Source organism: Eptesicus fuscus, chromosome 4, assembly GCF_027574615.1.
Source record: "Eptesicus fuscus isolate TK198812 chromosome 4, DD_ASM_mEF_20220401, whole genome shotgun sequence".
NCBI lineage: Eukaryota > Metazoa > Chordata > Mammalia > Chiroptera > Vespertilionidae > Eptesicus > Eptesicus fuscus.
In genome coordinates this window covers 88,738,857-88,763,844 of record NC_072476.1, presented here as the reverse complement: position 1 = coordinate 88,763,844, position 24,988 = coordinate 88,738,857, and the positions used below count along the sequence as shown (strand labels likewise).

Genomic DNA, 24,988 nt, shown 5'->3' with positions numbered 1-24,988 from the left:
ATGAAACAGGAAAGAGATCTGTCTAGCCAGTCGACTTTTAAGCCCTGATCTTTCCATCTATCTCCTCCAATTTCCACAGCTCTGGTGTAAGCCCTCTTCTAAAAATAAATCTAAAAGTCTACATCTTTTGGAGGAGAATTAGAGTACTCAACACCTAGAAAGAAGAGCCATAAGAAAGGAAAACCTGAAAGAAGGGGCTCAGGTTTGACAGGCAAATTTTTGCTTTAGTTTCTTTAGGGATGGCCTCAAAAAAAAAAGGGTCTGAAAGTGGCAACCAAAATAAAGGAGAGAGCTGTTTCTAAACATTGTCATCATCTCCCAGAATAGAGAACTCAATGCTCCATTTGAAACCTGCAAGATGAATCACTGCTATATCCTGTTATCATGTGAGTGTACAGGAGAGTAATTCTTACCTGTAACAGACAACGATCTTGGAAAGTATACCCTATCAACTTGTCCAGGTGCATTAGGCATTGGTGGTAGCGAATATGATGGGTCAAAACAGGCAGCATCATTGCATGCTATAAAAAAAAAAAAAAATTTCAGTATGTTTAACTCTATGAAACTTTTTAAAAATGCAACAAATGAGAACTATTTTCACATCCCAAATTCCATGTCACAGTGTCTTGAAACAGTTTAGTGGGGGCATGGCATCCTGATGCGCCATCTACCAAGGGTGGAGGACCTTAATTGTTTGGGGTATATTCTCTGGAACCAGAATGCCTGGGTCCAAATCCTGCTCTGTTACTCATTCACTGTGGGACTTAGGGCAAGTTATTTCACTTCTTGGCCTCAGTTTCCTCACCTGTAAAATGGGGGAAATCAGTATAGCTACTTTCAAGGACAGTTAAAAGGATTAAATAAGCAAACATAAAAAACGGTTTACAACAAGTCCCCTTAGCCCTCATTCAAGTAGGAATGGCCCTGGTTCCATCAGTACTCAGCAAGATAACCTCGAGAAGGTCACAAGAAAGTCTGTGCCTCCTTGTCTATCTTTAATTACAAGGGAATGGATTAGGACTCATCAATCTGGAAACTTTGTCATGGTCAAGACACTTCTGAGAATCTAAGGAAAATAATTCTTTCCCCCAAAAAATGCCTCTGCACACAAGCATGCAAAAGTGAGTGCCATGTTAATGGGCTCAGAACCCCTGAAGCCCATCACTATCCTTTAGGTAAGACCTTCTCAACCAGGTGATCTTCAAAGGCGATGCCAGGTTTCACACTTAATGACTTAACATTCTAAGGACAACTTTTATAAAGCCACCGATACAGTTCAGGCACCCGAGAGCATGGAACTTTTGTTTTTTGTTTCAATCACTTTTCATTTGGCTATAGATACCTCGTTGGGAGATAATTTCATGAAAGGCATGTCTTTTTCTGTTCTTTAATAACGGTTCCCTAGAACTCGAGAGAATAAAGGAGTCATTCTTATTCATCAGAGCCTGGAGGATGGGCACAGCCCGCAGAATGACTGACATATGCTTTCTACCATTTTAGTCTTTGAAGTATTTTAAGCTGGCAGTATTTAAAAATACATGAAAATGGATTTGCTTGAAACTATAGAAATCAGTTCCCTGTATTATTAACTTATAAAGAATGATTAGTTCTCCCAAATAGACTCTCTGATCAACAGAATGTCTTTCTTTCCAGTTCAATTCAATAAAGTCGTACTGGGCACCTCCATGTGCAAGGCCTCCAAGGGTGTGGAAGAGAAAAAGATGAAGACACTCTTTTTGCCCTCAAGGGATTCCCAGAGATGTGCCATTATGATGTAAATTATTGACATTTTGTCCACATAGTTTTTATAAGTGCTGTATTTAAAAATATAGTAATATGGAAGTGTGTGGCCCAAGTATAATATGGTTTTACAGGCATCTAAATTGCAGGGAGCTCAAGGGAGTCAAAGCTAAACACTCAAGGTGGACAGGTCATGAAGACTATACAGTGCAACTAACTATCTTTCTAAAGTGTGAACTCAAACTGGTGAATTGTTTATTTTTTAATACCTCCAGTGAGAGATGAATAGGCCCTCTTTAGAGTACTCTGATTACTAGATAATTTTTATAACATTAAGCCCAAATCTGTCTCCTTATCCCTTGGAACCCAGTTCTACCCCTAGAGACAAAAAAAAAAAAAAAAAAATACATTGAGTGGCCTGGCCCCCACATCGTCTCTTGGTTAACCTAAGTCTTATTTCCTTGAACCTTGACTCATGAAACAGCTCTTAGTCCCTTCACCACTTCCTCTAAACTTGCTCCAAATAGAGCCAGTTTCTATTTCCAAATAAGTCTGTTTCTTGTGAATACCATGGAAAGGTAAGTATGACCCACATCCATCCCAGGCAACCAAGTCTCAACATTATCTACGAGACTGTTGCATCTGCGGCTCAGTTTTTTAAAATACGAACCCCCGCAATGTTAAAAAGCACATAATCACTGGGCATCTTTTTGCTCTCCCTCTAATTTATGCCTGGCAACTGCTTTCATTTAAAAAAAAAGTTCCCCTAAAAGAGTGTGAGGAAATGGCCATGTGTAACTTTAAGTGTATTAAAATTCTCCCATAAATATAGAGCAACTAGAATAGCAAACTAGACCTCCAAACAATATATACATAAAAACTAGACGACAAAGTATCCCCGTGAGCTCCTAAATGAGAGTATGTGAGGACAAAGCCCTATGTGGTCTCGTCACCTGTGAGAGTGGAGACAGGGAGTGTAGCAGGGCGTCCGAGGGCCCGAGGATGAAAGAACCCAAAAATTAACATCATGCATTCACTGGAAATGTGACCAAAACCGGAGAGGGGTCTGCAGAATCCAAGTCACTGGGTAAGTACAAGAGGACAGTCTGACAGGAGGACAAGCCTCAGAGATTCAAGTAACTGGCACAGACCAGAGGAATGGCTTTAATAATTTCCACCATGGAGCCTCTCACTTGCATAGGCATGTTGTTTAACTACTCTTATATTTAAGAATTACCATTTTAAAACCATTCTGGAGCAAGGAAGAGTATAAATAAACATAAAAATATTCATTGCAAAAATACTCATTTTGAGCCAAAAGTCAATTAAGTTAATTTACCTTGGTCATTCTCCCCTAAGTCATTTTTACTTTACTTTAGGTATTTGCATTTAAATTTGAACTGGATTGCTCCTGTATAATGAATGAGTTGATGAGTAACACCTTCAAATTCTCTCAAGGTGGCATTCCTATATGTTGATGTTTTAAGCTCAGTGCAGGTAACAGTTTACTTTCACAACTCCAAGAATATTCATTGATGGTGGAGTAATATTTAATATGTCAAGGTCGATAAACAGATACTTCACCTCTTCACCTAAGGGTGACAGCTACAGAACGCCTCCAGGATGATTTGATTTTGGTACATAAGGAACTATTTCACCAAAACATGTAATTTATGGTTTTATCATTGTTTTTAAGAGTCCGCACCCTGTGCGCCCCCACTTCCCCAACACTGCTCTTGTGCCCAGATTTCTTTCTCTTCTGCTTCTATCAACTTCTCAGGTAGCTGGCTGGCTCACACTTTCATTCATTTATATGTAGACATGTTTTCCTTTTTACAAACCATATAGCAATTCCTGTATTCAGTCTATGAACTCAAAGTTAGCAATTTACACTCTTTATCAAGTTATTTAAATGCGAGCATAATTTTATTAAAATTAAATAAGACTTCCATTAAGAGAATGGGAGAATGTAATGTGAACCCTGAGGGGGAAAAAAACACCTACTAAGAAGGGTTCCTGATGGCTAACTAGGCTCAAATTTTTGAAAAATAGAGCCTAGCAGTCATTGCTACACAGGGGCCTCTCACACACACTGCTCTTCAGGGAGAAGCCTGCACTGAACTACCTGCCTCTGCACTGAACTGCCTGCCTGCACTGTGTTCCTGACATCTGAGCCAGCCCTTATAAAGGAGTTCCTAGAATCCTATTTCAACCAATAGGACTGAGGCTTTCCCCATCCAATCAGAGCAGCTCTATTCTGACCAATCAGGACAGTGCCTTTTGGACCAATCAAACTGTAAAGATTTGAAGTCTTCATTTACATGAAGGCAGACCAATCAGGGACCATGGGCAGGAACTTCTGTCCATATAAGTCAGCTCCCCTCTGGCTCTGGAGTGCACTGTCCATCAAAGACAGTTTCAACTGACTGAGCTGAAACACCAAAGATGTCTTGTGGAAGCAAAGGGGAGCAGACCAGGGCAGGCCAGAGCAGACTGTGGAGGAGTAGAACCGAAGAGGGGCCTGGTCCCAGGGCTGCCTCACAGCCCTGTGGTGACACAACTGATCTATTATACATCCGTGCTGTTGTCACAGCCTAGCTGTGTCACAATTGAGCTGTTTTGCACTAAGTCAAGTTTCCTTCTTCACCACACCCCAAAATGGGGATTCCAATTGCCACTGAATTGGTGCCAATGCCAACAATTGACAGTAAGCATGGCTTCTAAACAGTTACCAGTTGTCTTGGAAGAATGGGAATCCTACAGAGGGAGGAACTATTACCAGATGAAAAAATATTCACCTTTGTATACATTTTAATCAGGATCCATTTTCTCTGACCAGTCAAAGAAAGTCACTGAGTGCTCCTACCAACCTCAAGGCAGAATGAAAAATATAATATGTATATAGAGATAATAACCTAGTCCTCAAGCTATGTCTAACCTAGCTGAGGAGCCAGAGTAAGGCATCTGTGACACACAAAGAGCACGAAACTGCAGTGGAGCAGATTATTCAGCACCCCCATGTGTTTCACCAAGAGAAAGGAGGAAAAGGACCCGATACTTTTTAAAAAATTGTGTTCAGTGGAACAAAACTGCCTTAGGGACTGCAACCTGGGGTGAGAAGAAAAGCAAGGAAAACAGAATAATCCCTCTACACCCAATCAGACAGTTATTATTTTATCTTTTTAAAAATTAGAGCCTCGCAGGGTTTTGTTAAAAAACAAAACAGAACAACTTCAGAGTTAACCAAAAACTCAAGTTTAAAAATCACTAAACTAGATCTCTAAGGTCCTTTCCAGTTCTCAATGCTCCACAATTTTAGGATCTCTCAAACAATAAACTCTGACTTGTCACTGAGATCACCAGGTTTGGGGCAGAGTGTTCAACATTCCACTCATTGTTCTTCTGATGTCTACCTCAGGATGATGTTATAGATTCGGAGAAACACTAGCAAGCAGGAAATTAGGTGCTATGACTTCAAGTGGCTCTCAGAGAGAATCAACAGAGTAAGATATTCACTTTTGAAGGTACTTAGAGAAAAAATAAATTTGGTCAATTGGCAAAATAATTGAGGACTTGGAGGATGCTGGCTACCACTATAGATGATTATTCTCAAACTATTTAGCAGTACTGCATCAATAGCAGTTCATCTTAAAACAAAACTATTTAGCTTTGGACATCACATGGGAAATGAATTGCACAGTAATACCTTTAATTATTGGATTAAATCCCACTGTTCAATATAATAATTAAATGCCAACATTGATTTTAAAAAAACACACTCATTATGATGAAATGAATACCTGAGAGTATCGGAACTTATTACAATATATGCTACCATCAAAACAGATAAGTGGAAGCCTGGAACGAATTCTTCCAAAAGGCTGAACACAGCTAATTACATTACCTGACCCCAGCCTGGGTAGTCATTTTCCTTTACTGTAATTTCCCTGCAGCGCAACCAGTACCAATCATAACAAAAAAAACAAGTGTGTTTTGGGGCTCTCTGATCTGGCATAAATTCCTCCCACAGGAAAAACAAAAATACTTATTGGTGAGTCAGCATATATATCTGACACGTTCCTCTATTGAGTTCATCTAATGAAAAAATACTATCATTTGGGTCAAATATGAAATTTATACTGATTCCGTTCATCAATGCCTTCAGTTCTCTGCAGCATAAGCTTGAGTCACGGGTTGTTGTGTGTACACATGATCTTCAGGAGTCTGCCTGTAGAGCTGCTGCTGTGTATCTCTTTGGACAAGCACCTGCACATGGCTGCAAACAGGCAGGTGCATTTGAAGAATGGACTTGCCTTCACTCAATATGCAGAGACAGAGTCTAGCATTACTAAGTGCCCCCGACCCTAACAATGTGCATGTGCGCGTGTGCGCGTGCGCGCGCGCACACACACACACACACACACACACACACACACACACAGTTAAACAAGATAGTAGCAAAACTGACAACAAAAACAAAACCTAAAGGACACAAAACAATTTATGGTCGCTGTCCCATTTAGCTACAAGGCAATATGTTCCGCAGAAACTTCTCAGAATTAGGAAAAGTGCAGCACCGGAGGACTTTTAAAGGAAGAGGTGTACAGGATGACTATATTCCCAGAAGCATCATTACCTGACAGACATCAGAACGGATGCCAGTTTTCCAGAATCCTTGGCTACTGAGCTCCACTGTTACTTCTCGCCTCATTGTATTCTTCTGTCGTATTTTTTGGAGCGCTTCCTAGAAAAGAACTCATTATGATGAGTCACCTGATGGTTGTAGAGAAATTTTAAGCCAAACATCAAGCATTAAAAAATAAGCTAGATTCATTCAATATCACCCTTACATTCAGGCATTCAAACCTTTTCATGCCAAATTACAGTAATTTACTTGAAATGATGGACAGAATGCTCAAAGCCTTGGGTAACTAGATAAGAAAAAGATCTAAACCAAATCTACCATTCTGGCAAGTTCAAATTAAAAATGACCTTTACTGATTTTTTAAAAAGTAGTGTTTGGGTCTTGAAATCAGCATGTAAAAATTATAATTATATCAAGCCTTATGTCAAGCCTTTACATCTAAGAAATACAATCAATAAATTAACCTGCAACCCACGTAATTCTAAAAGTCGCTTTCAAATTTGCCAATCTATTATAACAACTCTTACCGGAAGGATACATTTTATTTTAAAATATACAATAATCCAAAACTTCTGCAAGACATAGTCAGGAACTCTTTCCTTTAACTGCACTTCAAATAATTAATCATAAAAATAATTTCATATTTGTATACTTACTCAGTAACAACCTCATAGGAATTCATAGTAACAAAGGAACCACCACCACCATCACCACCTCCACCCCTGATGAGAGGAAAGCTCAATGGACTATTTCAGAAGTACACACAACTATCTTTTCCCTGGGGCACCAACAGCGGGACAGCTCAGTCAGCTTCCCTCAGCCCTGCTTCCCTCCTTTATACTGAAGCTGACTGACTCAAGTCACAGTAAGTGACTTGAGTCAGAATTCAAACACCTTCCCTAGCCTCAGAGCCTTGCTCTTACACCACCAAGTAGAATAAACCTCACTGACTGAGACAAAATCTATTTTGATACCAAATTCACTTACTCTTAAAATTATAACTAAAACATAAGCGGTCCTGGAATATAAAGATAATATGACCCATTAGTAAAGACATGTGGAATCCTATATAATAAAAGCCAAGGTGGCATCACGCGACCACAAGATGGCCACGCACAGCAGAGGCAGGGCCTGGTGGCCGCCCGGTGCGGTGAGGCCTGGGGGTCCTGTGGCTCTGTGCGGCAGGGAGGAGGCCAGTCCCAGCGAGTCGCGGCAGGGGAGGGCAGTTGGGGGCAATCGTGCCAGCAGGGGAACAGTTAGGGGGTGATCAGGCTGGCAGACAGAAGAGGTTAGGGGCAATCAGGCAGGCAGGCAGGCGAGCGGTTACGAGCCAGTGGTCCTGGATTGCGAGAGGGATGTCCGACTGCCGGTTTAGACCCGATCCCAGCAGTCAGACATCCCCCAAGGGGTCCCAGATTGGAGAGGGTGCAGACTGGGTTGAGGGACACCCCCCCCCCACCCCATGCACGAAGTTTGTGCACTGGGCCTCTAGTGTAGAATATGTAGAATATAAAACCTTACAAAATAAGTTCACCCTACTAAACTGACAGACATAAGACAATCTTTTACAACCTTAACACCAAGAAATTTGCATAAGACCCAAAGTTATCTTATATGCAGTCTAATTATGATAAAAAGCTGATCCAGCCAGTTTTATATTTTAATTTCTATAAAAGATACATTTATTCCCAATGGTAGCAATCCTTTAGTTAAGAAACTATCATTTTTACAAAAAAAGAAAGACAGGAAAGTATCCTTTTTAGGAGGAAAAATTGTTTCTTAGATACTAATAAGATGAAAAAAAATCAATAAGCCTACTAACGTGAGGAGGGGAGTCAAGTATGACTTTTTAAAAGTCTTTTCCCATCTTATTCAGAGGTGCAGTGACGTGCGACAATCTTGAAATAAACCTGAAGCACATCATCAATCACAGAAGGACAGAGCTCAATACCCACCTCCCTCTGGGCCAGCTTCTGTTTGTCCGTCTGTTTGACTTTGGGACTATTTGCTAGGAGGTGGCGAAGTTTCACATAACTCTTCCACAGTTTCTGGTACCTAAGGAAAAGGACAGACAGACATCTTAAACAAAGAGCAGGCGAACCTGAAGCACAATAAAGCCAGTTGTCTCAATAGGCCTGTTCAATGATAAACTGCATTCTTTTTTTATACCATAATGGCAGCAAACCTTCATTCTAAGGAAGGATATGGTTTGGGGGGTTGAAGGTCAGGATGACCAAGAGCTATCTGGAACTTAGTTATTAGGAGGATTATTGCTTATTTTGGTTGAAAAATGAGGTGTCACTACATGGGTGAATCTATCTGGAAAGAATTCCAAAGGAAATATACAAAACCAATAAAAACATATGCTGTTTCTCATTGTTATCTCTTTGAAAGTGACAAATTTTATTTAAACATGTACTTTCTGATGTTTGCTGAGAGAAAGACCCCTAAGTAAGGATACTGTCAGTCTCTGAACTGCCTAGACTGAAAGTAAAATTTGTAGAGTATTAGAAAGAAAGCCACATCTGTGCCAATACCCTTGCTACATAGCTATATCCATTTCTCCAGTGGGGAGGGGAAAAGACGAATGGTGTACACTCATCTGTATATACCAGGACAAGAATAAGCACGTTTGTAGCCAAATATGCGGTAACCTAGATCGGCCTGAAGGATGCTGTTAAAGCGCCCTGGGAATGAAGGGGAGTCCTTTATCAATTCACACTCCTGCCACCTGAGTCCACGAGAGCCTAATCACATTCTACTAACATTTTTCTGACAAGAAGGGACTTTCAAAGGGTTTTCTGTCATCTTGAAACTGCTTCTGTCATTGAAACTGCTCCTTTCTCAGCCTCAGCTGGGTCTCTTTTTGATAAGTTTCTTAGAGAATGGAGGAAAGAAAGAAGTACTTACACAGTGCCTGGTTCACTGCTTCATACTTTTATCCAAAGTGTGTGTGGGTGTGTGGGGGGGGGGGGGGGGGGGGGGACAAAACCCTTTAGCCTCTTCTAATATATTAGCCAGAATTTTATTTATGAATTGAAAATCCCAAATGCCCTTTTCTCCCATTATGAATCCTTTAAAAGAATTTTTTTAACTCAGGAAACTATTCGTTTGTTTAACAGGTAGGAAATTCAAACACTCCTGAAGAAAATATGGTAATATTTCCAATCCCACCCATGTTCATCTTCTCCCAGAAAAACACTAACATGCCAGTTAGAAAAACCCAAATGTGGAAAATAACATCAATTCTGAAAGTCAGAAGCTGCAGCTTCTCCTTCTAACACAACCCTTAGCTTTGCATGGGGTCTTGAGCTCTTATTAAGATGCTCCAAAAAAATAGAATCTGTATGAATGCAGCAGTGCTAGGAACCAACACAATGCTACTTTCCTCTAGAGGGCACTGAAAAATAGTACCAATAAGTATTATAAGGACGAATAAACAAACGAAAAGTTCCTTAAAGGTTAAAAATATACAGGACTCTTGTTGACCAAGATCGCAAAAGATAATCTATTGAATAATAATTTCCTGTAAGCTACCAAAATCTGTTCCATTTGGTGACCTAAATTTGGAAACATGGCTCATTTCAGTTCTTAATTTTTAAAAAGGAAAACATCCGCTAAAAGGTATCCTCTGCTAATGAAGCTGTGAGTAGAAGGTGAAATTGGCTAAGACAAACACCAAGAAATATCTTACTGTGGGTCTCCTGCATAACTCAACTGTGCAGGGCGTATCCCAAAGTGAACGATTATTGGAAAAGTAATCACATCGGGGTTGAACTGTTCACGATCCAGTTGATCAATGCGGACAGAGCTTGGTTTCTACAGAAAAAAATCAAAGCCATTTATTCCCAGAAGAAGTCTGTAAGTATTGACTTTAACCTAAATAGGAAAGAAATTAATCGAATTTTTTTTATAGGAAAGCCTCATCCCCAAAGGGAAAATGTCACTTAAACCCTTTAGTCATAGCAGCTATAGTATATAAAAACTCTAATGTCATCCCTGTAAATGAGTCCGTGCCATTTGGCATAATGAACAATGATCTTGTCCTTTTTTGCAGTCCACACGGAAACCTTTAAAAATTAAACTTTTAAAAGGACACCTAGTCAGATGTAACTTTTCCTTAACCTCTCCGAAGGCACCGGAGAAGTATTCCACATCCCGGGGAAGAGATGTGCTGGCTTCTGTTTTAATTTCACATTTCAAATGAATAGCTTACTTCTCAGAACGCACAGACAGATGCCTCTATATACATTTTTCCCATTAGTTCTCTCTGTACCTTATTGTATTCCTTTAATTCCACATCTTTAAATTAGAAGGTATGGTAGTACAAAGGCCAAATGGTTAAGTTCCTCGTTATTATGTCCATGTAGGCCATTTTTAATTTTAATAGAGCCTCATATTTTTTATTTAAGTCTAATAAAAATAAAGTGAACAGCTAATTCCTTCTTGAGTTACTAAAATATGAGGGATCATTTATAAAAAAAACCTTTCATCCTGAAAGCTTAAGTTTGTGAAAAGAAGGTAAAATCATGGAGAGAATGTTTTAGCAACCTGCTTGCTTATGCCCAACTCTCTGGCAGGCCTCTATAATTACAAACTAAACTCTTACTAGGGGATTGAGGGGTCTTTGGCTCAGCTGCTTTAAACCAAAGGCTACAGAACTGATCCACAAGGAGGCCAATAAGCTTCATCCTGTCGCCCAGCAATGACCAACATCTAGAGTCCGGTTGGTGGTCTGAACTGTCCAGGACTGAGGGGTTTCAACGCTAAAAGCGGGACAGCCCCCAACAACTGGGACAAGCTGGTTATCCTATCCACAACTGTAGCCCCATGCAGCCATCTGACAAATCCAAGTAGGGGACAATGGGAATAGGTTTATGTAAATTCATCCACATTAGTTTAAAAACAACTTATATTAGGTTTTTAAGAAATATTTAAATGTTATTTAACAATCAAAATTTCACTGGTATCTTAAAAAGTTAGCCTCTGCTCTCAAAATTAATAACTAGAGAAGATTTTGGTCACATGTAACCTAGTATAAAATTATGTAAGTGCTTATCAACAGTAACAACATATTTTTTTTAATTCATCTTTATTGTTGAAAGTATTACAGATGTTACAACATATTATTTAGGCCTAAGAACTGGTTCCAATATTTTGTGCATCAAAGCACCTGGATCCGTTTTTAAAAGAAAAACTGCACAACTGAAAGGAACTAGTGAGTTATTTGTGTTCCCAGAATTTTAAACACCAAGCTATAGAATCAACAAGGAGATACTGACTTAAAATATCTATAGTATCTCTAAACTTATACATGTGGGGAGGGGAAGGAAATCAGTTCTAGAATTTGGCCACACTCTATAATAGCTACATGCCATCTTTGTAGAAACAGAAGAAAAAAACATTCTCACTAATGACCAAAGTATTCTCTGGCAGAAGCAAAGTGCCCAAAGAGGGAGATTAATTCTTTAAAATTCTGCAGCAATAAAGTACTTAATGTGACCATAATGGCTTGAAAATTTAATAAATTCCCCAATATTCTTACCATTGGGCAATCTTTCAAAGCAAGGATGAAACGTACACTCGTTGCCCCACCCCCCTCAAAACAATATAATGGAAGATGTTTGAATCATATGAGTTTTCAGAATATGTTCCTCCTTTAAACATATTTTTAGGTAAATACTAAAAAAGAATTAACTTCAACATGTCCCAAAGCCTGGCATCCAAATTTACCTTTTCTTATTTCCACCTACTTTCCAATATAAACCTTTCATCCTGGTTTCTTCATTATCTTCAAACTGGCCAAACACCATGCCAAATATGTGCATTTAAACATGCCAATAATTGATACAATTTCTCAATTCCTTAAAGACCTTCCTGTGGTGTTTATGAAGCATCCCCAGCAGCCCAGCTGAGTAATCTCACCTAAAACTACGGGCTTTCCTGGCTGGCTTTTCTACTGACAGGCTCATTGATTCAAGGGTTCATCACAGACTCCTTTTACATGGATATGCTGTGAGACCGCACCTGGACAAGCGTCATACACAGCTATATACTTCACTAGTATCTGGCTCACATGGTTGTCCCTCAACAGTAAGTTGAATGAGGACCCTGGTCATGGAGTAAATGTGCTCCATGCCATCAGCTCAGTAACAAGCAACAAGTGAATCTGAAGTCCCTGGGATTTTTTTTTTTTTTTCAACTACAGATCCTTGACTGCCTGGAGTATATAGAGTCAATCATGGCATTCTTATATTTTCAAAAGCTCTCCAACTGATTCTAAGACTTCAGAAAATGTTAGCCAGGACATGGAAGGAAGCTCCACGGAGAAATTGTTCCAAAAATGTCCACTGTAAATCATGGGATGCTTGGAGTGGACCCACCAAGATGAAAAGATCATGTCTGCCACCACCATCACCTGAACCCAACTTTTGACCCAGCTATAAACCTGACAGAAGAAATGTAAATTTCTGCAGCTGTTTAAAGGAGAAAAATCAAATTCACAATCACACTCTCATAGTGCTATGACTTGTATATTTCTTTTAAAGTTACTTTAACAATGATTTATGTGGCTTAACAATATAACAGTAAAAACTATATGACTTTTTAATTTTAAATAAATTTTATGTTGAAAAACATTTTTATTTATTAAACACTTTCATTTTCGAGATCTGTTTAAAATAACTGGCATTAGCTGGAATGTTTGGTTTGCAAATAACCACATTTTGTTTGTGCAGATGTTGCTGTCATGCTACAGAAAGTTGATCCAGAGTTTTATTTTTATGAATCATGACTATTGAACAAATTTGGCAGCCTTTTTAAAACCACAGCTTTGTTTAAATAGATTACTTTGTTTCTTTACATGAAAATATTTTAATTCTCCATTTCTGGAAAAACTTATCCTGATAAGATGCCAATATATAACTATTTTATGAAATGACATATTTTAAGGAAAAAATAATTTTAATTGATGTAATATATAAAACAGCATTTTCTTTATAAGATAAATCTAGTTATCTTTTAATTCGCTATTTTAAATTTCACATGTTTATTTCAACAACTAACATTAGAAGCTAATTTTAAAACAAAATAATAAGAAACACTCCTAAAGAAATTTATGACTATGAAAAAATGAAGTGGGAAATATTTGTAATAATTATGGCAAAAGAGCAATAAAAGGATCAATAAAAAAGGACAAATACCACAACAGAAAATTTGACAAAGGATATTGATAGGCCATTATCAAAAGGCCAATAAACATTTAAAATATCGATTTTTGTTAGAAACCAAAATAAATACAAAACTGAACTAAATAATATTTTTCCCTATCAACTGATAAAGTTTGTCTGTTAAAATAGTATAATACTTTCAACAATAAAGATTTTTTTTTTAATTTTAAACAGTATAGCCAATATGAAGAAATGGGTACCCTCATATCTTCCTAGTCAGAGCACAAATTTTACAACCTTTCTGGAAGGTATTTGCCATATGTATCAAAAGACTTAAAATGTGTATACATCCAGACTACTTCTCCTTAAGGAGTTAAATGGATAAATATTCAAAGACACATACATATACACATATATATGTACACACATATACAAATTCAATATAGCATTATTTGTTTTAGCAAAAGTCTGGAAGTATCCTGGGTACCCAACAATAAGGAGTTAATTTTATAACTTAGGGGTCTTTTTTTTTAACACTCCTAAAGAAATTTATGACTATGAAAAAATGATGTTTTGTGGTTGTTTCTGAAGGATAAGGAGGTCTAAATATTTAATATTTAATATTTAATATAATACTATTTAATAGAATGATGCCAATTTTGTTTCAAAACAATATGAAATATATCCTAGAGAACAGAAAACTGAATACTATCATCTCTACAGAATGGAATTATGGATCATTTTTATTGCCTTCTTTGGGCTGCTTTTTGATTTTCCTAATTTTCTATGGTGAAGATATATTACTTTTATTTAAAAAATCAGACCTGAACATACCTAAGAACTTCAAAAGTCTCCATAAGGAGCAGAATAAATTTACCAATAAGATGAACTTACTACCAAATGCACCTATATTGTAATATTTTTCGTATCTACTAAATATTTAAAAACTACCCAAGGATAAAGCTTTGAAAATGTTGTCACTGTTTTTCTGAAACATTCATACCCAGAAGGAAGGTGGCTGGGTCTGAGTGTGTGAGCACCAGAACCTACCGTGCCGGGGTTGGTAACAATCATGCCTTTGCACTCTTCCGCGTATTTCTGCCACTCGAGCTCTTCCCACTGCAGCATGTTGGCGATCTCCTCCTCCGGGACCAGCGCTTTGCTGCACCGTAACAAGTAAAGGAGAATCTGGTGCATGGACAGCACTTCCTTCCCTCCATCTTGGGTGGGAGTAGAGAGAAAGGGGGACATGAGGCTACTCAATGCACAGCCAGTTATCAGCCAAATAAGGAAAAACAAGACAACAGAGACAAAAGAGCGTTCATAAAAAGGTAATTTAGAATTTACATTGTTTAACCAGGTGCCAAATAATCCGAGAGCCATTTGTTTCATTGATAAACAGTGCTCATAAACCATCTCATTTACTAAAATGGTAAGAGCAACATTCTAAATGATAAAAGGCTCCATTTGTAAGGTGTGAATATAAAAAAAGGTGTCTATCTAAATAAATTTAAAACCATCTAGCATGAAGAACCACAGCTTACAATATACAGAACTTAAATATTTTATCGTTCTTTCTAGGTAACAGATGAAAGCTCTTTAGCAGTGATGTTATTATCTTAAGCACATTCTAAGCTTTTGAGATATTTATGGATGTTTTCAGCTTATTGTGTGATGGTCTAATTTTTTGGTGCTAATGTGCTACACCTGCCATGATGAATAGTCCTAAAGAGTCTATACTAATATCATGAAGATCATTATGGAGTTAGTACATGGAAAAATAGCAAGTATTCTGAGGCTTATGGAGCACGTATTACTAAGTACAGAAGGTAAAAACAACAAAGGGCAATTAAAGTACTTTGGAAAAAGCCAATTAATCTGGTACTTGATAAACCAAAGGCTCATTTAATGTGAGCATTAATTTCCGGTGCTCGGGTTTCTGGCTTCTTTTTGGACTTAGCTGCTTGACCAATATGTGTAACCACCTTATACACCTTTTCTTGACTTAGGTCTACCCAAAGAAAGGACAAGAGCCCTGAGAGTTTAGAGGACAATGAGTACCCTCCCCAGGTCACAAAATATTCTAGAAGCCGCAGTATGAGGCCAACACTTCATGGAGAATAAGGAAACCAAGATGGTGGGGATAGGTGGGCACAAATGAGAGTGTCCTATTTGTGCTAGAGGAGTTAAGATACCCAAGGAACTGGGGCTACCAGAAAATGAAAAAGGATAAAAGATTTTCATACAAGTTGCTGTGGGCTAAAGCTTGGATAGGTCTACACATCTGAGAAAGAAAAAAGTATCAAGATTTCTCTCTGGTGTGTGGGGTTTTTTAACCTCAGATGCTACTCTGAAACTAATGACATTGCTGCTACAGAGCTACTATATATAGACATCCTGCATTCATTCATTCATTAACCTAAATATTTGTCTATTCATCCAACAAATCGTTATTGAGCACCTACTATGAAATAGGCACTCTTCTCACACTGGAAACAGAGTCTCCATGTCACTTTTATTTGACACACCAAGGATATTTCCCAATTTAGGAGAATACTCACAAGATAAAGAAAGAAGGTCACCACATGCTCACCAGAATGCTTCTACCTAGCCTGGGCGCAAAGCTGCCAACAAGCCCTAGCCAGTACAGATCAGTGGATAGCGTGTCGGCCCACAGACTGAAGGGTCCTGGGTTCCATTTTGGTCAAGGGCATGTACTTCGATTGCAAGCTAGATCCCGAGCCCTGGTCGGGGCACATGTGGGAGGCAACCAATTGATGTATCTCACCCATGTTTCTCTCTCTGTGTCTCTTTCCATCCCTTCCACTGGCTCTAAAAGTCAATGGAAAAATATTCTCGGGTGAGGATTAACACACACACACACACACACACACACAGCTGCCAACGAGGCAGGAGAATTTTACAGCAGCATAGAAACTAGAAATACTTTTCTTAAAAAAAATACACACATCAGGTGCAAAGTCAGTCATGCTGAAGGAGAAAGTGTAAATCCATGTTGAAATCTGCTAAATATTTAAAATAGCACCTAAAACCTAAAAAGACAGATATTTACCACTGTGAAAAAATGTAGAAATCCAGAGCAGATAACCTAAGGAGGGGGACTGAGGCACGGCTCCAGGGTCAGTAATGAGGTGCAATCCTTATGGATTAACAAGAGAAGGTAGACTAGAGAATCCTGCCAGAGCCCGTGCAAGGGCTGTATCCTCATACCCAGCCCAGCAAAAAAGACCCTCATAAATATTTGAGAAGTGACTTTCTGAAGCAGATAAATAACATGGCCACTTGCTCACAGACTGCCATGAATTTACTAATGTTAATGAATTGGCTCTTTTGGTTTGTCTGCTTTGCTACATGTTTATGTTGGGGATTTATGGAATGGTGTCACCGAGGGCTAAGAAGCCATTTTTATCTCTCTGGCTGAGATAAATAGGACACGATACAAATGAGAAGTGAGAGTGGGTACGCTAAGGTTAGCAGGCGCTGTGCCAGCACTGGGACTGGAGCCGTGACAACGGGTCATTATTCGAAAAGAACTGGAGTTTGTGTTTCAGGGAATGAATCTGGACAGTCATTAATGAACTGACAGACTATAACTATTTCTTAGAGACCCAATCCTCTCCATTTATGTTGTCTGATTATTTATACCGTTATTTGCGGGGGAGGGCAATTTGTTAGGGAATTTGTGTTAAGAATATGGCTGGTTACACAAGTGCTTCTCAACAGTCTAACACTCAATTTTAACAAACACAAACATGCCTTCCTCCTTCCCTACACTAAGAATAACTATACAGCTGCATTACTATGTCCCCTGTGTATTCCTGCTAAGATGCCTTTAAATAATCTTGTCTAAAAATCTGTATTAACAGGTATTTTCAAAACTTTCCAAATACCAAGTTATACTATGACTAGGGGCTCGGTGCACGAAATTCATGGACTGGCGGGGGGGGGGGGGTCCCTTCAGCCCAGCCTGCCCCCTCTCACAGACTGGGAGCCCTCAGGGGATGTCCTACTGACAGCTTAGGCCTCCCTCTGTGAAAGGCGACCGAGCTGATCAGGGGAAGGTGCCAGCCCCATCACCCCGCTGCTGCAGCCACTGCCAGTCACCACAGCCGCCAAGGTGTTTTCATCAACACAGACTCCAGTCCCTTCACCATGAAAAAATGACAACTTTCTTTAGGCATTTTCAAGATGTGTCTTTCATAGGATATGATATTTCTTTCTTTTTTTTTTTTTTTTTATTATCCTCACCTGAGGATATGTTTCCATTGATTTTTAGAGAGTGTGGAAGAGAGAGGGAAAAACAGAGAGAAACATTAATGTGAGAGGGACACTTTGATTGGTTGCCTCCTGCATGAGCCCTGACCTGGGCCCCAGCCAGGGAGGAGCCTGCAACCTAGGTACATGCCCTTGATCAGAACTGAATCCAGACCCTGCGGTCGGCAGGCCAAGGCATTATCCACTGAGCCAAACCGGCTAGGGCAGGATATGACATTTCTTAGCCCTCCAGCAGTGGACCTTCGTGTTTTCCTCCAGGAGTGTGGTGGAAAAACCCTAGATCACCTTTTTGGATTCTTATTACCCAAGTGACCAAGAACATTACCAGTGGCAAACAGGGAGCTTAGCCAATGAGTGGTCAGAAAAGGTGTTTCCTCTGCAGCTCACACACAGAGGCAGGACTGCTGGCAAGTCAAGGCTGGCACACCCCCCATCTCCAGGCCTGTTCAAGCCTCTGCCGCAGCTTGGGCAGGGGACCCCGCTCCACTCAAGCCTCCGCTGCGGCTTGGGCAGGGCACCCCCAGCTCTGCTCAGGCCTCCGCCATGGCTTGGGCAGGGCCCCCCGGCTCCGCTCAGGCCCTGCTCAAGCCTCTGCCGCCCCGCCCCCAGCCGCTCAGCGCCAAGGCCCGTAGGCCAGGAGTGGCCAGGGGCATTCTGGGATCCCGGCTGCTCAGGGCCTACACGTGGGCCTACAGGCTCTGAGCGGCCTGGGTTCCAAGGGTGTTCCCAGGACCCAGGCCACCGGACGCCTGCGTATGCAAATTAACCCACCATCTTTGTCAGGTTAACTTGCATACTCACTCCTGATTGGCTGGTGGGTGTCACGGAGGTATGGTAAATTTGCATCTTTCTCTTTTATTAGTGTAGATATTATCTCAATTGATGTTTTTTTTCAAACCATGCTTGTCTCCCTGGGAATACTGAGATATACTCCCACCCACTAGCCCTCTGTCAGCCACAACTGAGAACTACTTCTCCAGGGTGGGGCAATTTCCAACAATCAGTCTGCTAGATAATCAATTTGCAAAACTGATTCAGGATTTCCAAAGCTTTACTACAGCAATGATTCAAGCAATGAACAGGCTTTCCTGTACATGCAGCCTTCCTATCTTGAAGCCCCAGCCCCAGCTACAGTCAAATAAAACCTTGAACAGGCTCTAGGAGAGTTCATTTTAACTGTCTGACTGCAACAGGGAGAGGTAGGGATAGAAAAAAAACACACACACACACACAAAAATGTGGGGGGAAAAATTAATTTCAATCAACTGGTTGTTCTTTGGTTTAACTTCTGGAAAAATGACCTTCATTGAATAAGCCTTGATTTAAACTATAAGCTTAATTTTGGACAAGTCTGTAGAAAGCAACTGAGATAGCTGTCTTCAAAACAGGCAAACTGGAAAACTGAAGAAAAAATATGATGCCTAAAAAACTTTCTATCAGAGATAATAAACTGATATAAATGAAAAGCAAAAAGAACAAGAGGACCATGAAATACCTGAAATATATGAAAGTTGCTCATTCTCAGAGTAGTGCAAGTAAAATGGAAATGGTAACAATGAGATGGCCTTTTGCCTATTAGACAAAGTATAGAAGACGAGTATTATTCAGTGTTGGCAGATGTACAGAAAATAGGTACTGTTAAAAATGTTGGTTACAACTACAAGTTACGTAGTTTTTTAGCGAGAAGTTGGCCAGTATCTTTCCAGTATCTTTACATATTGTTGTAACAAATCATTTCACTTCTAGGAGTCTACCTTATGAAAACATTGACATAAATGCAAAAGGATAGATGCAAAAGACAATTCCTGAAGTATTTATGCAATGGGGAGAAAATAGCCATCTCCAAAATATTCTTCACTAGAAGAACTGTCAAAAAAAATTAATGTCAGTTCATACTATGGAATTCTATGAAAGTTTTAAAGAATGAGGCGATGTATTTACATGGAGGATGTCTAAAACAGGTGAGTAAAAAGGCAAGTTGCATAACATGTTGTTAGCCCTCTGAAACAAAAAAGCATTAATTTTCCCTACACAGGTTAAAACAAATACAAATCAAAACACTTATGGCACCTACTCATTTTTACACGTCTAGAGGGCTGCTCATTTTTTACAGTATAAACATTTGTACTGTTTGTCACACACACATGCACACACACACACACACACACACACACACACACACCCCAAGTCAACCCAATTGAAGGCAGAGAAAACACTTCAATTCACTTCAATGGTCTTTTCAATAAATGGTGCTGGATCAATTGGATTTCCATACTGAAATCTGCAAGTTTCTCTAGCATATTTTCAAAGGGAAGTCTAATGAAAAAGTACATCTTGTTTGAAAAATAAATCAACAGACCTTCTTTTAATGACAACATAAAATTTATCCCTAAATAGTTATGGAAAACATTTTGTGGGAGTTAAAATCCCACAAAGTAAATACCTAACGTAAGATTTTTCTTTAAGATGCTTTTAAAACTGTCCACTTTGTCTTAGAGATTTGCTTGGTCATAAAATGTCTAGAGGCAGACAGTTACTGAAAGAAAAGGCTTTTCAACAAACTCACTGTAACACCATTTTATAATAAGTTCACTGCTAACGTGCCATTATAAAATCAAAGATGCACTCACTTGAAACAAAAAAAAAAGGACTTCTCAATAAAACAAAACCAGATGTACAAAGGGGAAAAGCTTTTGAATACATTTCCAAACCAAAAAAAAAAAATTAATGAAAACATGAGCAACACTATTGTAAAATAAAAATAAGTCATTGTGACTGAATGTCTGGACTGAGGAAAGGACAAAATCCTGAGGACAAATCTAAGCTAGAATGAATGGACAAGAAACAAAAGCCGCAAAGCGATGCATCAGAACTCAGAGAAAAGTTAAGGGTAGCTCAGCCGAGAGACAAGGTCAAGGGCCCAGGCACCACCTTCAGGAGGGGACTAAAACAAGCGTGTGCCCTGGATTTGGTCTTTGGGAGGCTGGCTTTATTTCTTTAAATATGTTTTTATTGATTTTAGAGAAAGGAAGTGAGAGGGAGAGAGAGATAGAAACACCTCCTGCTGGGGATCGAGGCCACAACCGAGGCATGTACCCTGACCTGGAATTGAACCGCTGACCTCTTGGTGCATGGGCTGATGCTCAACCAATGAACTACACTGGCTGGGCTGGAAGGCTGGCTTTGACATCAGCAGCAGTAGTAGGGCGGGGATGGGGTTAGGGGGGGCTAGGTTCCATAGCAAAGACAGGTGTGGCTGGACCAGGGTCTGACAGGCTCTAGGGTAAGATCCAAGACCTGGGGAGGAAGGCTTCCTGCCCAGAAGGACAGCAAGCATATGGAGGAGCACATGAGCCTAAGGCTAAACTTATGAAACTATGGATATGTAGACTGGGCTGAAGGCTTACATGCTGAAAAGCTGAACAGCTGAAATTGTAGATCACAGATTTATTGCAGCTGCCAAACCTTTTCACGAATAGCACTGAGCGGCACACATATAGGGGAAAAAAGGCAAATGGTGGAGTTGACATTTCCATGGAAGATGGTGGTTAGCATAAGGCACCAAGGCCCCTAGAGCCGAGAGACAGAAGTCAGAGCACAGAACTTAATCCAGGAAGCAAAGAAAGGTGACTACGCAGAGAGCAAAAGGAAGATTCAAGTGGAAGCAAAGAAAATAAGGGCATGCATGGCCGGAAGTATGAGCATAACCCTGGAAATACCAGTGAAGGAGAAACCAGAATGAGACCTAGGGATGATTCCTTTAGGGTGGTGAAGACTTTGCAAACAAAAAGGCACCCACAGATTTCATTACAAACCCACCATTTTTAAAAACACCAAATATAATGCCATATATCTCATAGCTAGACTCTTAAAAGTTTTTTCAAAGATAGTTAAAATATTGCTTAAAAAAACATGTCATATAGTTACTTATATTTTTTAATTGAGTGAGAAAATAAATTGTTTTTTTCACTGTAAAAATAAATAGAAAAAAAAGCACTGTAATACCACTACCTTAATACAGCTACTATTGCAGTAATTTTTAGCAGTTTGTCAGATTGTATATAAAATGTTATAGTTATTGTTTTCCAATTAACTCTTTGCATTTTTAAGCCACATGCATATTTCCAAATTAATTTTAACACGTGATATTTTATCAAGTGAAATTTCAAATTTTATCAATCAATTCTCCCACTGCTCATCTAATTTGGGGCTACCATAAATTACATAAGGGTACACATCAGCGTGTATAATTTTACATTTTTATGCCTGACCTAAAAGTAGAAAATTACCAGTGTCTGTGGTGGGAAATTTACCCGAAAGACTGAAAGGAGAATGGCAGGCTTATTTTCAGACACAATTTCCATGGGTCACAGACAAGCCAAAAGATTTACCTGGAAGAAATCTTACAAAACGTGGCATGAAATGAAATCTTGGGCAGCAGGGTGGGCTGTCTTCAAACAGAGGACCTAAAGCAAACAAGTGGAAAGATAAGAAAAAAGTTAATAAAAACAGGCTTAGAAAACAAATACTGCAACTTAATTCCTAAGATCATTATAATGACAAACACCACTAGAAGTAGGGGCATAAAAATAAAAAAATTAAAAAACCACTCTTCTTCTTGTATATCAGTCCTAACCACCACAAACATCCCAGGAAGACTGAAGTGAGGAGACTACCAACGTAAGAGGAGAATGAAAGCCGAGGACATGTACTTCATGGTATACTAGAGGCCCAGTGCACGAATTCATGCACAGGTGGGGCGATCAGGCTGGGCCAGCCAGGAGGGGCCGTGGGTGGTTGGCAGGCCGGCCCCACCCCATGGTCGAACTCCCGGTCGAAGGGACAATTTGCATATTAGCCTTTTATTGTATAGGAGGATAAGGGAAAACTATTTTTAGAAATTCAAAACATAAAAAGATTTTTGTTATAATTGAAATACTGGGTGATATAATATGCTTGTGTTTTAATTCCTTTCCATTTTAATCAATAGGACTGGAGAAAAATAGAGAGAAATACTACTAAAAACTTGGTTTGAAAAGCCATTCATCAATACACGGTTTAGAAAATAAATAAGTAACTGTCTGCTGGAATGAAGACACCTCCAAAGAGTAACTATTATCCGAGATCCAAGGACCAGGTGCCGAATCTATGTAGCTCGCAGGTTATGAAGTGTGTTTTGAGGTCAAAGCAAAGTTCTGTTTTGATAAACTGTAATCTTGGAAGTTCATATTACAGTAAAGTTCAATAGATTTAAAATATTAACTAATGAGGTTTTCCCCAATGCACATAAATCAAGGTAATTACTTATAATAACTGATACCATCTTCTTACATATCAGTTAGGAAATGGATAATGGTAATCTTAGGCAATAGACACTGTCAAATTGTATTAAAATAAGACCCTTAAGAACTTATTCGTGTCAGATGATAGCAAGCATTCCTATGAATCACACTTTTCCCTGGGTATTTCAAAAAATAAGAGAAATTTCAATTATGCTCCCCCCACCATACACCACAATGTTCTTTATGCATCACACTTTTCTTTAAATCCTATTATTTACCTTTAAGATTCCAGTCATACAATTCCAAAATATCTCTGAATAGGAATAATGAAAAGAGTTCAAGTCCCTTCACACAAAAATTCTGAAAAATAAACCAAAATCAAATTACTATAATTCTGCAAATATATATTAACGGAAGGTTCAACTTGTTCTAGTCAAGTGCCTTAAGAAGTGTCTGTTGAAACTATCCTAAAACCATGTACTTTCCTAAAAAGCTTGACCACCATTCTACAAAGAACAGCTCGTGGGTTGAGACACAAATGAAGTAGTCAAGCATGGCTTTAGGTTTCCTAAGAAAATGTGAACCCAGTCCTTCCCAATGTACGAGTAAAATGATGTGAAATTAAAACACTAAGTCGTCTTATGAAGGGAGTTAAACCAGAGACATGGAAGCATGGAACAGAGTGCGGAATCTTGGAGGGAAGGGGGTGGGTGGGAGGTAATCAACCAAGGACCTTATATTCATGGCCCATGGACACAGATGAGGCCATGCATATACAAGGTGGTGAGGGCCTGGGGTGGGGGGACAGACTGGAGCGGGTCAATGGGGGGGAAAAACGGGACATATGTAATGCTTTCAACAATAAAGAATTATTATTTAAAAAATAAAATAAAAACGAAGTCGTCTTTATGTCATATTTTTCTAACCCAATTATAAAATCAGAATCTCCTGGGCACTTTTTGTTAATTCAAATCACACACACACACACACACACACACACACACACACACATGCCAGTGGGCTCTGATAGGTTTGTCCCGCTCAACCCACCCCTGCTCCCTGCCATCCCCCAAACACACCCAGAATCACTGTTAGAGTGACCATGAACAGAGGTCTTTCATGCCAAAAAGTTCAAATTCTTAATGAAGGCAAATAAAAGGGCTACGAAAAACTACAAAACTTTGGACCAAAATTTCTCCAGTAAACAAGCTTAACAGATGATATATTTGCAACTAAGACATGTCTCATAATTCTTCCTTCCTATTTGTTTTGCTCGGGGTTCATAAATCACCCTGCGTGAGATAACTCCAGACTCATAAACCTTTACAATAGCAAATGAAGGCTTATGACCTTAAAAATCAAAAGGAAGCAAAAAGCCCTTTTAAGCTAGAGAATGAGGGGGGGTGGCCCTTTCTCTTTAATTCTTTTTGAAAGACAGGTAGAATTACCAGGACTTGCTTTGAATGAAATAGGTGCAAACTAAGCATGTATGTCATGCTTATCAATTCCCGCTGGTGCCCGGCTGCCCATGACAGAGCTGCGCTGTTAAACAAGGTTTGCAAGGAGAGCCGGGGGCTCAGGAAATCGACCCCAACTCCAACACAAGGTTAAGTGCACAGGCTTGTTTGCTGTCTAGTTGTTATTTCTTAGTGTGATTTGTTGACATCACTAAATTCAAGATCAGGCAATGAATCATTCTGAGATTCACATTAATCTTGCTTTGGAATTTTAAACCTCTTGCATATATTTAGATAAATCTGCTGCTGAGCAGCCGCAATGAAAAACAATTAGGAAAAATATGTAAATATATGGGAAGAAAAATGAACCAAGCACCGATCTTGTCATTGGAGATAATG

At 39.3% G+C, this 24,988-nt stretch overlaps 1 protein-coding gene across 2 annotated transcripts in view; it reads right to left on the bottom strand.

Annotated features, from left to right (window-relative positions):
* The window catches only part of DROSHA (drosha ribonuclease III), a 104,829-nt gene that overhangs the window by 43,769 nt on the left and 36,072 nt on the right, over positions 1 to 24,988 (bottom strand). For both annotated transcript variants that reach the window (XM_008161792.3, XM_028139418.2), the window contains 7 exons: positions 23,411 to 23,492; positions 22,242 to 22,316; positions 14,605 to 14,774; positions 10,080 to 10,204; positions 8,341 to 8,440; positions 6,377 to 6,484; positions 414 to 521 (listed from right to left, as the gene is read on the bottom strand). In XM_008161792.3, the coding sequence (XP_008160014.2) occupies positions 414 to 521; positions 6,377 to 6,484; positions 8,341 to 8,440; positions 10,080 to 10,204; positions 14,605 to 14,774; positions 22,242 to 22,316; positions 23,411 to 23,492 (768 nt within the window). The remainder of the gene's footprint in view (positions 1 to 413; positions 522 to 6,376; positions 6,485 to 8,340; positions 8,441 to 10,079; positions 10,205 to 14,604; positions 14,775 to 22,241; positions 22,317 to 23,410; positions 23,493 to 24,988) is intronic.